Genomic DNA, 15,243 nt, shown 5'->3' on the forward strand with positions numbered 1-15,243 from the left:
CCACAACACCAATGTTGTCCAAGGGAAGGGCATTAAGACCTATACAGCTTGGCACCCGTGTCGTCGCAGAGCAATGTGTGATTGAGTGCCTTGCTCAAGGACACAACACGTTCCCTCAGCTGGGGCGCTTCAGGTCGCTAGTCCAATGCCTTAACCACTTGGCCACGTGCCCCACACAACAGTGAAGGTAGAGCCAGATAAAGAACCCTGGTAGAGAAGCGAATGTGCAGGGAACAGGGGGAACGATGTGTAGAGAGAAGGGATTAGCTTAGTTAATTACAAGTTTAATTAGTTTGGCACAACCCAGTGGGCTGAAGAGCCTTGTCCTGTTTTGTGTTATACCAACATGGTGTAACGGTTAGCACTACACTATTACGGTTCAGAGTTCAATTCTGACGCAGTCTGAAGGGGATTTGTATGTTCCTCTCCGTGAGCCCGTGGGTTTCCTCTGGGTGCTCCTGTTTCCTCCCACAGCCCAAAAACATACCGGTTAGTAGGTTAATTGATCATTGTAAATTGTCCCACGATTAGGCCAGGGTTAAACTGGTAGGTTGGTGGGCAGTGTGGCTGGAAGGGCCGGAAATAAATACATTAAGGCCCAACAGGGGACAGTTGCTGTCCAGTTCTGAGCGTCCTGAGCAAGGCTAGAGAAAATAAAACACACACATCCAAATTATTCCAGAATTTTTATTAAATTTAAACCCCCCCACACAAAAAACTCAGAACAATCCAAAAGTAGCAAATGCAGCATGTTAAAAAAAAAACTTTACATGGTCACAGGGGAACAGAAAGCTTTTGCCATTAAATATGTCACCATAAATTGCAGAAGTGAGCCCTCAGCACTGGGCAGGTGAGGTTGCAGGAATACACCAACAGGTCAGGTTTGAATATTTTCAGGTCGACGTGAAGTTCAGACCTGGAAAGTTTGCAAGCGCTGTTATCTAATGTCCCCGTTCTGCCTGGATTTCGACCTACTCCTGTTTCTGTCCATGGTCAGAGTTCAAATTCATATCAAAGCTAATCTTACCTTCAGTTAAAAACAATCACTAAATGGATGAAACCAGTTTCACTCGTCTTCGACAACATTCTCCTTATAAAATATTGAACTGAAAGGCTGGGATATACAGTAGGAAATAATAATAGAACAAATCTCAACGTAATACCTCAAACAACAAAACTGAGCTAAGTTACACTTAAACTTTTGCCTATTTTAAATAAAGAATATGTGCATTATTTCTTTGAGTACAGGCATTTTCTATACATTGCAAAGCTCCGTGGTACCATTGTGTAGTTGCTGGGCACATCCCAATGCCTTCTCTGTGTTCCTATCTCCTTCCGGTCCTCTGCCTTTGCTGCAGCGTTTGTTGACCATAAGACTTAGGAGCAGAACTAATAAAACTAATGAAGTAGAGCTAATTTGGGCCGAAGGGCCGGGTTTGGTGCTGTATGACTTTATGACATCATAAGACTATAAGACATTGGAACAGAATTAGGCTATTTGTCCCATCGAGTCTGCTCTGCCATTCCATCATGGCTGATTTATTATTCCACTCAACCCCATTCTCCTATCAATCTCCACTTTAAATATACCCAATCACTTGGCCTATCAACCATCTGTGACCATGAATTCCATGGATTCCTCACCCTCTGGTGAAAGAAATTCCTCCTTATCTCCATTCTAAAGGGATGTCCTTGTATTCTGAAGCTATGCCCTCTGGCCCTAAACTCTTCCGCTTTCAGAAACATCCTCTCCACAGCCACTCTATCCACAGTATTCAAGAGGTTTCAATGAGATCACTCCTCATTCTTCTAAACTCCAGCGAGTACAGGCCCAGAGCCCTCAGACACTCCTCTTTCATTAAGACTTTAATTCCTGGGATTATTCTCATGAACTTCCTCTGTTCCCTCTTTATTTATGTGTTGGGTTTATCCAAGATACCTCCCCTCCCCCCATATGATATTATTTCTCTCATTCCATGTACCCCTAAACATCTACCAGAGAGTCAAGTTACCATGGTTTCCAAACAAAAAATAAACTCGGCATGAGGTCTTCAAATGGATGATGTTAGTACTGGGGACATGGGTGGAACAACCCCACCATCCACCAGGAGACCAGACTCTTGACCCAGACCTAGGCTGAGGCCTAGTTTTCTGCAGTGGGTTTTATATTTACATTAAGTTGCTTCCTGTTGTGTGTAATTTTAATTGGGGACAAAATGATTCTGGGAATTGAGTACATTCCATTATCCTTTCGAAATGTCAGTACATTCCATTCCTTATCCTTTCATGGTGTTGAGAGGGTAATAAATCGTCTGTAAGTCAATGGCAGAGCAGACTCAATGGGCCAAACAGCCTACCTCTACTCTCCTATGCCTTATGAAACAATATCTATATTGGAGCCCACACTCCCCACAATTAACCCGGGCGTTAGAGTGAGTCCTTATTTTGTATCAAACTAAATGATCTTGCAGAATTGAAGCAGGTTTCTGTGTCACAAAGACAATGACCATCACTGCCACCTAAACCTTCCCATCAAACGTAATATATCAAGCTGGCCTCGTTACTTGGCCAGAGGCCCCAGTGACACAAGATCAAACCTCACCAGGACAGGTAGGCAATTAAATTCAGTTAATTACAAAGAGAAGCTGGTGTCACTGACCACAAAACTATCAGATTGCTATAAAAACCGGCTGGTTTGTGAATGACATCGAAGACAGGGGCCAGAATGTGATGCTCAAGCTCCACTCCGTGGCAACCTTATTACGTACACCTGCTCGTTAATGCAAATATCTGATCAGCCAATCACGTGGCAGCAACTCAATGCATAAAAAGCATGCAGACATGGTCAAGAGGTCCAGTTGTTGTTCAGACCAAACATCAGAATGGGGAGAAACGTGATCTAAGTGACTTTGACCGTGGAATGATTGTTGGTGCCAGACGGGGTGGTTTCAGTATCTCAGAAACTGTTGATTTCCTGGGATTTTCATGCACAACAGTTTATAGAGTTTACAGAGAACGGTGCAAGAAACAAAAAAAATATCCAGTGCGTGGCTGTTCTGTGGGCAAAAACGCCTCATTAATGAGAGAGGTCGGGGAGAATGGCCAGACTGGTTCAAGCTGATGGGAAGGCGACAGTAACTCACACGTTACAACAGTGGTGTGTAGAAAAGCATCTCTGAACACACAACACGTTGAACTTTGAAGTGGATGGGCTACAATGGCCACTTTGTTAGGTATAGGAGGCATCTAATAAAGTGGCTATTGAGTGTAAAGCTTCTTATAAAAGGTCAGGACTGAAACGTGAAACGTGTTCTCTGCCCTTTAGATGCTGCCTGACCTGCTGAGTCTTTTCTACTTCTTGGGGTAATGTGTAGAAGTTGAGAAGCTGCCAGTGTGTTACTGCAACGTGGGCATCAACGAGTCCTGCCTTAAATCATCTCTGCCTGGGTTGGTTTGGGCAGTGGATGGCCACGACCATCAGCCTGGCCTCTCCTCCTGGCAGAGGCCTGTAGTCACCTTCCAGACTGCAGGGTGGCGTAGCAGCTAGCGCAACGCTTCACAACGCCCAGCGACCAGGCTTCCATTCCCATCGCTGTCTGTAAGAAGTTTGTACGTCCTCTCCGTGACCACGTGGGTTTCCTGCAGGTACTCCTGATCTCCCCCACATTCCAAAGATGTACGGGACGGGTTAGGACGAGTGAGTTGTGGCTCTGGACACAAGGGGACCCTTGTGGGATGCCCCCAGCACCCTCTTGGACCGGACTGGTCATTGACACAAACAGCCCGTTTCACCGTATGTTCCTGTGTACAGGTGACAAATAAACCTTTAACCTTGTGTGTCAATGCTGGAGTCACAGACGGGGAGGATGGGGTGTTAGCGAGGAAGGAGGTTATCACACTCCTTGCTGGAGGTCTTCTCATGTCTAGGCTTAGCACCTGACCCTTGGCCAGCAGGAACCTGGTCTGAGTTTGAGGGCGTAGAATCTCTTCCAGACCCAACCTGTCCCAGGGCACTTGTGTGAGGCACACACGTGGTTTATTGATTAAGGACAGAGGATACCTGCATCAACACTAAGCCTCTGAACTTGACCTGGATTAAGTACAAAGCTGGAACACTGCTACACACGCTGAACGTGAATGTTTAGTCAGATCGTGCCTTTGAGCTGACCTGCAAGAAGCTGGGCCTGTTGGAACGAGGGCTGGGTGAGCGAGGTTCATGGATCTTTTGTGTTAAGTGCCTCATTAGCAATGTTCCGATGGCAATGAACCTCCCCAGGGGTGTCACAGCTGTAACCCTGCCCATATTCCAAGCCCACCCCTACCACCAATAACTTGACATGGAATGGAGGGGAGATGTACCTCACTACTGGCCGGCAGCCTGCCAATTTTGACAACAAGGGAAATGGACCAGCTTCTCATTAGGAGACTCCTTCACCAACCCACTACAGCCAACACTACCAGTCTCACACCCGCTGCTGTCCAACACAGAGGCGGCTGCCAAAATGACTGGCGGTGCACGGGTTTAACAGTCCCGCACTGAGTGTCCCGGCAAGCCCTACCCCACTGGCTGCTTGAACCGGGACACTGTGACTTGGAAGGACGACTGCAAAGAAAACTGAGTGAGGCATGTCGGGTGTGAGGAAGGCGACATCATCCTCCACAAAACAACCAGCTCTAAGCCACATCAGCGGTCATCTCATCTCAAACTGAAAGGCCCAAAACATGAGATCAAACCTTTCCCATAATGTCAATGAGTTCTGAATCAGGGCTTCCAGAATGCCTATGACCATCATAAGTCCATAATACATAGGAGTAGAATTAGGCCATTTGGCCCATCAAGTCCGCTCCACCATTCTATCATGGCTGATTTATTACCTCTCAAAAACCACGTTCTCCTACCTTATTTCCTCTCTCAACCACCTTCTCCCCGTAACATTTGACACCCTTATTAATCAAGAACCTATCAATTTCCCCTTTAAATACACCCAATGAATTGACCTCCGCGGCAGCCTGTAGCAAAGGACACCACAGATTCACCATCTTCTGGCTAAAGAAATTCCTCCTCATCTCTGTTCTAAATGGACATCCCTCTGTTCTGAGACTGTGTGCTCTGGTTCTAGACCTCTCCAATATAGGAAGCACCTTCACCCATGTCCACTCTATCAATATTCGATAGATTTCAATGAGACCCCCGCTGATTCTTCTGAACTTCAGTGAGCACGTGCCCAGAGTCATCAATATGTTAACCCTGCCATTCTCATGAACCTCCTCTGGACCCTTTCCAATGCCTCAGTCCCAACTTTCCAACCATTTCCGAAACTCCCTGCTGTACTCTTCCCCAACAGAATAGATCACATTTCCATCTGAATAACATGGCTTTAGCTCAGGCTCTTAGCAAGAATGGTTACCTGATATATACAATAATTGTATGTAATTTTTAATATCTGTTTACTAATGTGCACATAACCACTAATAATAATTCATCGCCACTGTGTAGCAAAATACCTATGACACAATTTAGCCGTGCAAGGTGAGACTTGGATAACAAAATGTGTGCATGTGCGAAATTCAATCCACTCCAAATTCTTGTCGGTCCACCAAAATATTCTCCTCCGACATCCGTTGTATATTTTGTCATGTCATCCCCTGCTTTTTGTTTTGTATTGATTTGCATTTCAAAATGAAGAATAAAAATGTTTTCAGCATGCCCTGACTTTGTCAGGGTGGAGTCATTCTCCCTGAGAGGCCTTTTGCCTCCCACGTTCTCTCCCGATGTGTAATCCTGGTCACCCTCGAGGGTTTGGCTACAGGTCATCACTCTCCACCAGGACACTCTGACCGCCCAGGTGGATGGGGTTGGCTTCGGGCAGGAATGCTGACTTGATGTCCAGTCCTTGGTCGGTCAGCGCGGCGTAGCGACTCGCCGAGGGACGGACCTTCTTAGGCTTGGAGACGGGGGTCTGATGCCACTGGGGGGCTGCGGGGAAACCCAAGGGGAGAATGTTGGAATAAGTTCAAGGTTCAATGTAAATTATTATCAAAATACACATATGTCACCATGTACAACCCTGAGATTCGTTTTCTTGTGGACATACTCAGTAAATCCAAGAAACACAACAGAATCAATGAAAGACTGCATCTAACAGGATGGACAAACAACCAATATGGAGGGTACAACAAATTGTACAAATACGAATAATAATGAATAAATAAGCAATAAGCATCCAGGACATGAGATGAAGGGTCCTTGAAAGTGAGCCCTTAGCTGCGGGAACAGTTCAGAGATATGCCAAGTGGAGTTGAGTGAATTTATCCCCTCTGGTACAAGAGCTTGGTGGCTGAGGGGTAATAACTGTTCCTGAACCTGGTGGTGTGGGTCCTGAGGCTCCTGTACCTTCTAATGGCAGCAGCGAGAAGAGAGCATGACTTTGCTGATGGGGGCCCTTGATGGTGGATGCTGCTTTCCTGTGACAACACTCCGTGTAGGTGTTCTCATTGACTGGGAGGGTTTTACCCGTGATGGACTGGGTTATATCCACAGCTTCTTGTAGGATTTTCCATTCTTGGGCATTGCTGTTTCCATACCAGTCAATATACTCCGCACCATACATCTATAGAAGTTTGTCCACGTTTTGGATGTCATGCCAAATCTTTGCAAACTCTGAAGGAAGTACAGGCACAGTTGTAATTTCTTCGAAATGGCATTTACAAAGCTTGAATGTGGCAGTCTCTGAGACTTTGAGTCAGACACTGCACCAGCTCCAGATAATTTCTATGCTGATAAGATCGAAGGTCTAAAGCAATTCCCCTCTGAGAGTTGTATCTGATGGGGAAAAGAGGAAGAAAGAAAAAAAGACTCAGGGGAATGGTGGGGTGGGGGGGGGATGTGCAGGGTGGGTTGGAGGGAGAGTGGGAGATAAAGGGAGAGGGAAGAATAGATGAACAGACAGTTGTAGGGAGGGAGAGACAGACAGACAGACAGTCACACAGAGAGAGAGACAGACAAACACAGAGATAGGGTTGGAGAAAGAGACAGAGAGAAAGAAAGTAGGGGAAAGGGTGGAGGGGGAGGGAGCAGGGAGGGTGTTATGTTTTGTAGAGCAACACACACAAAATGCTGGAGGAACTCAGCAGGTCAGGCAGCATCTACATAGAGGAATAAACAATCACCAAAATATCGACTGTTTATTCCTCTCCATCGAAGTGTCTGTTGAGTTCCTCCAGCATTTTATGTGTTACTTCAGCAGTTTCTACTTCTGCTTCTGATTTCGAACATCTGCAGCATTTTTGTTTTACAGTATACATTAAACATTTTTATTCTCTAGGTTAAAGTGCTTCACTTATTTGGATCAGGGAAGAAACTCACAGTAAACATCCAGCTTGGCAGTACATGATATTATTCCAGCCTCATTCTTTGCAGAGACGGTATACCAGGCAGCATCCTCCTTCGTGGTTGGCTGAATTAGCAGGCAGATATAACCTCTGTTGTCATGGTGCATGCTGGGAAGTGGAAAATACGCCAAGGTTATTGAGACAGAGGAAACATAGAACAGTACAGGCCCTTCAGCCCACAATATTGTGCTGACCTTTTAGCCTTCCATCCCACATCAAGGATCTTGGACCAAATGATGAATAAAGAACGGAGATGAGGAGGAGTTCCTTTAGCCAGAGGACGGCGAGTCTGTGGAATGCGTTGCCACAGGTGTCTGTGGAGGCCAAGTCACTGGGTATATTTAAGGCAGAGGTTCATATAGGTTCTTGATCAGTCAGGGCAGGAAGGAATATGGGGAGAAGGCAGAGGGAAATAGCAGAGTAGACTTGATGGGCCAAGTGGCCTCATTGTGCTCCAATGTCTTGTGGCTTGATGTCTTAGGAATTTGCAGTGGTGCGTTGGCGTGACACGCAACAAAAACAACATTCGACAATTATAAGAATAAAAGAATTATATAAAAAGTAAACTTTGAGGTTAAAGTACGGATATGGATTAAAATATGCATAAATACATAAAGATCAGCATGAATTTACGATGTTTATAACAGCGGTTTCAAATGTTTACTGTGCAGTGACAGGGGTAAGTAGTGTTGCTAACTAGAATGGATGATCAGATTAACTGCTTGTAGGGGAGAAATCTTTTAAGATGGCATGAAGTTTTTCTTTTAATAGCCCTATAGCATTTTCCCAAAGGGAGCTTTATGGGTTACACAGTCCATCACCCCTTCATTTTGTATCAACAATCAGACACAGAATCTTCTAACATCTCATAGATTGTCCTCAGCTGAAAACAGTTTCTCCACTAGTCTGGTCTATGCTGGTCTTTCCCCCCTGACCCTGTCAGGGTGTGACCCCCACCCCCCCAACCGTTCCTGTTTGCTGACCAACCCCAAAAGCACGTCCATGTCATTTAGCTCAGTGGGAAACTCAAGAGGTCTCCCTGACTGTATCAGCTTCCAACGTTCTGGACCACCATCCCGAGACCCGTGTTTGAAACCTACCATGGAATCTGGAGAAAGTAACTTAGTGAATTACATGTGGAGGTAACTCTGGTCTCAGTGATTACTGTCACATGGTCACACAGTATGAAATGGGCCACTCCGCCCGTCAACTATAGTTGACTATCAGCCTCTCCCCACTTCCCCACAAACTGACCCCACTGACAGAGGCATACACACAGATGGACACACAAGCACACACACAAAGAGACAGTGACACACACACACACTCTTGGATTTTTTTGGGTTTCAAAGCTTCCAAGTAATCAGCACTCTGGATCTGTCTGATCCAGATTCCCAGCATTCCTTTAGAAATCCCTTGATAACTTTAGACGATTTTTCTGCATTTTTGTCTACACTGTTGTCTTTCACTTTGCACTTCCACTTTGGGAAGGTTTGCCAGTGCTGCAAGGTGGGGCTTAAGCTAGAGTTGCAGAGGGATGGGAACCAGAGTGCCAGGACAGATAGTGGAGAGGTAGTGGAGACTGATGCTGTTAAGACCTCAGACAAAGTTGGGATCCAAAGGTTGAGCATGGTGCGACTGGTGTCCTCAGCTGTGTATACTTCAATGCACAAAGTACAGTAGATAAGCTCAGGGCACGGGTCAACACCTTGAATTGTGATATTGTAGCCATTAGTGAGACTTGGTTCCAGGAGGGGCAGGACTGGTAGGTTAATATTTCATGATTCCGTTGTTCTAGAAGCAACAGAGCAGGAGGGATTAAAGGGGGAACGGTGACATTAATAGTCAGGGCAAATATCACGGCTGTGCTCAGTGAGGAGATCCTGTCCAGTGAGGCGTTATGGGTGAAAATGAGAAATAGGAAAGGTATGATCACATTAATGGGGCTATGTTACAGACCACCCAGCAGTCCTAGGGATCTAGGGGAACAAGTTTGCAGAGAGATCACAGACAGATGCAAGAAACATAAGGTTGCTATAGTAGGTGATTTTAACTTTCCTCATCGTGGTTGGGACTCCCATACTATAAAAGGTCTAGATGGATAGAGTTTGTCAAATGTGTTTTGGCAAGTTTCCTCAATCAGTATGTAGAAGTCCCAACCAGAGATTGTGAGACACTTGATCTACTATTAGGGAACGAGTCAGGGCATATAACAGAAGGGGATGTAAAGTGTAGGGGAACACTTTGCATCCAAAAGGCATCAAAAAGGATCTGACAAATGTGGATTGGGACAGGCTGTTTTCTGGCAACACTGTGCTTGGTAAGTGGGAGGCCTTCAAAAGCGAAATTTTGAGATTACAAACCTTGTACGTGCCTGACAGAATAAAAGATGAAGACAACAAGTTTAGGAAACCTTGGTTTTCAGGAGATATTGAGGTCCTGGTTAAGAAACAAAAAGGAGGTGCATACAATGTTTTGGCAAGTAGGAACAAATGAGGTGCTTATGGAGTTCAAGAATGCAAGAGAACACTTCAGAAAGAAATCAGGAGGACTGAAAGAAGGCATGAGGTTGCCCTGGCAGAAAAGTGAAAGAGAATCCTAGGGGATTCTACAGATATGTTAAGAGCAAAAGGATTCCAAGGGACAAAACTGGTCCTCTGGAAGATCAGAATGGTGATCTATGTATGGAGCCAAAATAGACTGGGGGAGATTAAAACAATTTTTTTGCATCTGTATTTGCTCAGGAGACAGACACAGAGTCTACAGAAGTGAGGTGCAGCAGCAACGAGCTCATGGACCCTGTACAGATTACAGAGGACAAGGTGTTTGCTGCCCTGAAGCAAATCCAGGTGAATAAATCCCCAGGGTCTGACAAGGTGTTCCCTCAAACCCTGTGGGAGGCAAGTTCAGAAATTGCTGGTGGCCTACCAGAGATACTTATATCATACTTAGTGACCGGTGAGGTACCAGGGGATTGGAGGATTGCCAATTTTGTTCTGCTGTTTAAGAAAGGCTCTAAAAACAAACCAGGAAATGATAGACTAGTGATCCTGTCATCAGTAGTGGGAAAGTTATTGGAAGGTATTCCACAGGAGCAGATATATAAGTATTTGGATAGACATGGACTGATTAAGGATAGTCAGCATGGCTTTGTGCATGGCAGGTCATGTCTAACCAATCTTACAGAGTTTTTCGAGGAAGTTACCAGGAAAGTTGATGAAGGCAAGGCAGTGGATGTTGTCTCCATGGACTTTAGCAAGGCATTTGACAAGGTCCCACATGGGAGGAAGGTCAGGAAGGCTCATTCGTTTGGCCTTCACGATGAGGCAGTAAATTGGATTAGACATTGGCTTTGTGGGAGAAGCTAGAGAGTGGTAGTACATGGTCGCCTCTCTGACTGGAGTGCTGCAGAGATCAGTGCTGGGTCTGTTGTTGTTTGTCAACTATATCAATGATCTGGATGATAATGTGGATAACTGGATCAGCAAATTTGTGGATGACACCACGACTGGGGGTGTAGTGGACAGTGAGGAAGGCTATCGTGGCTTGCAATTGTATCTGGACCAACTGGAAAAATGGGCTGAAAAATGGCAGATGGAATTTAATGCAGACAAGTGCGAGGAGATGCACTTTAGTAGGACCAACCGGGGTAGGTCTTATCCAGTGAACACCAAGAAATGTGGTAGAACAAAGGGATCTGAGAGTACAGGTCCATAATTCATTGAAAGTGGTGTCACATGTAGATAGGCTTGTAAAGAAAGCTTTTGGCATGTTGGCCTTCATAAATCAAGGTTTTGTGTACAGGAGATGGGATGTTATGTTGAAGTTGTAGAAGACATTGGTGAGGCCTTATTTGGAGTTTATTTGTGCAGATTTGGTCCCCTACCTACAGGGAAGATGTAAACAAGGTTGAAAGAGTGTAGAGAAGATTTACAAAGATGCTGCCGGGTCTGGGGAACCTGAATTATAGTGAAAGATTGAATAGGTGAGGACTTTATTCCTTTGAATGTCGAAGATTGAGAAGAGATTTGATAAAGGTATGCAAAATTCTGAGGTGTACAGATAGGGAAAACGGAAGCAGGTTTTTTCCACTGAGGCTGAGTGGGACTACAACCGGAGGTCATAGGTTAAGGGTGAAAGGTGAAAGTTTAAGAGAAACGTGAGCGGATATTTCTTTACTCTGAGGGTTGTGAGAGTGTGGAACGAGCTGCCAGTGCAAGTGGTGTGTGTGAGCTCGATTTCAATGTTTAAGAGAAGTTTGGATAGGTATGTGGATGTTAGGGTATAGAGGACTATGGCCCTGGTGCAGATCGATGGGAGTAGGCAGCTTAAATGGCTTAGCATGGACTAGATGGGCCAAAAGGCTTGTTTCTGTATGTACTTTTCTATGACTCTATGACTGAGTATCCTCGACATTTGCTTTTGTTTTAAATATTAGCTTTGTTTGTCATGTCCAGTGAAATGCATTGATTTGCATCAAATCAAATCAGAAAGATTGGGTTGGGCAGCTTGCAAGGGTCGCCACTCTTGTGGAGCCAACCTAGTATGCCCACAACTCACGAGCCCTAACCATACAACTCTGGTGTGGGAACACCCAGAGGAAACCCACACAGTCTTGGGGAGAACGTACAAACCTCTTACAGACATCGTCAGGAATTGAACCCCAATCTTACTGCCGGCACTGTTATAGCGTTACGCTAACTACTACGCTACCGTGCCGCCAAATCAATGAAAACTTGGTTCTGGGCACTCCTTTAGAAATCCTCCTCCTCCGTGTTGTGGAACCTGGCCGCCTCGAACCTTCCCCAGTTGTGACGAAGGGCTGAACTGTTAACTCTGCTTTGCTCTCCGCTGTTGTAGCCTGACCTGCTGAGCATCCCTAACACTTGGTTTTGTTTTAGGTCAGTAAGAGCATGGCTCTGGGGTTTTAGAATTTCAAAGAACCTGTTTTTGGAATTAAGGGGTTAGATTCTATGGGGGAGAAACAGTCCCCTTGTCTGATAAGGAAAGAGTAAAGTCCAGGGAACAGCAGTGGTATTTGGTTGAGATTTGTGGAATTTGACTGCTTACAGAAGTCAAAACCTTGAATGTCAGTTTAGTATTATTTAAAATTTTATTTATTTATATTTACTTAGAGCAGGTGTTCCCAGCCATGGACCTCTAGCATTAACTGAGGGGTCTGTAGACCCTGGATTGGGAACCACTGATTTAGAGATACAACACTGAACAGGACCTTCCAGCCCAGCAACCCACCTATTTAACCCTCGCCTATTCACAGGACAATTTACAATGACCAATCAACCTACTGACCGGTATGTCTTTTGGACTGTGGGAGAAAACTGGAGATCCCACAGGAAACGCACGTGGTCACAGGGGGGGATGTACAAACTCCTTACAGACAGGGTTTGATTTCAGCTCTGAACTCTGGAATGGCCCGATCTGTAATACTGTCACTCTAAATGCCTGGTTACCGTGGTGCCCACAGGCACAGCTCCACAGAGACAGCAGCCGAAATCAGAATCGAACCTGGGTGTCCGGCGTGGCAAGGCAGCGGTTCTCCTTGCTGTGCCACAGTGCTGCCCAGTGGTACGGACAGTAGAGCCACTGGGCAGCACAGTTTTGGGGGAAAATTAACCATAGAACTAACTCACAGAAGCCGTGGATGGCTTACTCTATCACGATCACTGACAACACCAAGTGATACACGTCTCTAAGAAGCTATCCCTGTTACGATTTACCTCATCACCTGCAGAAACCGATGACTATTGTTTGTGGATTCCAGGTGTGTTTATACTTTGAGTTTTACTTTAGAAATTGGTATGGTAGATATCCAAACACAAATAGAGCCGTTGACACGAGGAAATCTGCAGATGCTGGAAATTCAAGCAACACACTCAAAAAAAGCTGGTGAACGCAGCATCTATAGGAAGAGGTACAGTTGACATTTCAGGCTGGGACCTTCGTCAGGACTAACTGAAAGAAGAGATAGTAAGAGATTTGAAAGTAGGAGAGGGAGGGGGAGATCCTGACGAAGGGTCTCGGCCTGAAACGTCGACTGTACCTCTTCCTATAGATGCTGCCTGGCCTGCTGCGTTCACCAGCATTTTTTGTGAATAGCGCCATTGTGTCACTTTGATGTCAGAGAGACAATCAGCATAACAAGCCTATGACAGCTCTAAGTAAACCAATCCCCTCAGTCCCATTCTATACTCCTTCTCTCAGCTCAGCAAATTATTCTCCTATCTAATTCTCTTTTGAAAGCACCAATGGATTCTGTTTTCACCATCTTTCCAGTTGGCTGCAGCCTCCCATCACTGCAGGATTTGTACGTGTCCAGGACGAAGAAGTGAGCAGGTAAATCACTGCGATCACTACCCACCAGGCAAACTGCCTTTTCCAAAAGCTCCCCTCTGGAAATCGATAGAGGGCTATTAAAACAAATACTTCACACCATCTTAAAAGTTTCTTCCCCCAGGCAGTTAATCTGATCAATCATTCTAGTTATCTCCCCCTCCCCACTTCTGTCTATTACCTCAGTCACTGCACTGTAAACACTTGAGAACACATTGTAAATAATGCTGGTTTTTATATATTTATACACATTTTATTACATATCCATACTTCTAACTTTATTTTTATATAATTCTTGTTTTTTAATTGTTATATGTTGATTTTTGTTCCCTGTCACATCAACACACCACAGCAAATTCCTAATACATGTAAATGTATATGGCAAAGAAAGTTGGATCTTAATCCTTGATCCTAAACTAGTTTTTTTCCTTCATACCTGCTTTATTCTTCTTGCCTGAAATTTTAAACTCTGGTCTTCGAGCATCTGCCATTGGGGACGGTTTTAGATTGGGTACCTGACCTAAATCAGAACGTCCTTTAATCTTCTCTGCTTCTGGGAAACAACTCCCACACAAAGAATGAGGGTGGACCTGGTACCCCAACCCCAGGGCATCACTGCAGGAGTTCTTCAGGGCCCTGTCCTAGACCCAAGCACCTTCTGCCGCTTGATTGACGACCTTTCTCCTCCAATGAGGACAGGATCAGGGACGGTCAACTGTCTAAAGTTCAATTCCACTCACAACTCTTCAGCATATCAATTGTTTGGGGCGGCACGGTAGTGTTGTAGTTAGCGTAACTTTGTTACAGCGCCACCGACACAGGTTCAAGTCCCACTGCTTCCTGTAAGGAATCTATCTGTTCTCCCCATGTCCACGTGGGTTTCCTCCCACATTCCAAAGACGTACAGGTTACGGTTAATGAGTTGTGGGCATGCAACGATGACGGCGGAAAAGTAGTGACACTTGCTGACTGCCCCCAAGCACAACCCTCACTGATCTGAACTGACGCAAAGCAACGGATTTCAATGTTTTGTTGTACACGTGACAAATAAAGCTAATCTTCAGAACGGATCCAAGTGTTAGGGATACTCAGCAGGTCAGATACATCAGTGGCAAGCAAAACAGGGTTAACAGCTCAGGCCGATCACCCTTCGTCAGGACTGGGAAATGATAGATGAGGCCAGATTCGATGACATGGAAGAGGAGGGGTAGAGAGGAGAAAAAGAAAGAGGTGGAGGTTGGGAGTATCTCCACTGGGAAAATCACTAGAGCCAAAAATGGGAAATGAGTGAGAGTGCAAAGTGAAAGAAAACAGTGTAGGCAAAAATGCAGAAAAGTTATCTGAAGTTACCAAAGGATTTCTGAAGGAATGCTGGGAATCCGGATCAGACAGATCCAGAGGGCTGGTTATTTTGAAAGGCCATAAGTACCAAGAAACATTCATGCCACAAATGTTCTATGCAATCACCACCTCCAAACACCAGCCCTTGGTCTTCAATGG

General features: G+C 45.2%; 1 protein-coding gene across 10 annotated transcripts in view; it reads right to left on the minus strand.

Moving 5' to 3' along the window:
* Positions 1-680: 680 nt before the first annotated feature.
* palld (palladin, cytoskeletal associated protein) overlaps positions 681-15,243 on the minus strand; it is a 452,869-nt gene continuing 438,306 nt past the window's right edge. For all 10 annotated transcript variants that reach the window (XM_063049510.1, XM_063049511.1, XM_063049509.1 and 7 more), the window contains 2 exons: positions 7,367-7,500; positions 681-5,977 (listed from right to left, as the gene is read on the minus strand). In XM_063049510.1, coding sequence (XP_062905580.1) covers positions 5,805-5,977; positions 7,367-7,500 — 307 coding nt within the window. In that variant the 3' untranslated portion in view covers positions 681-5,804. The remainder of the gene's footprint in view (positions 5,978-7,366; positions 7,501-15,243) is intronic.

The sequence above is a fragment of the Mobula hypostoma genome, chromosome 5, assembly GCF_963921235.1.
Source record: "Mobula hypostoma chromosome 5, sMobHyp1.1, whole genome shotgun sequence".
Lineage (NCBI taxonomy): Eukaryota > Metazoa > Chordata > Chondrichthyes > Myliobatiformes > Myliobatidae > Mobula > Mobula hypostoma.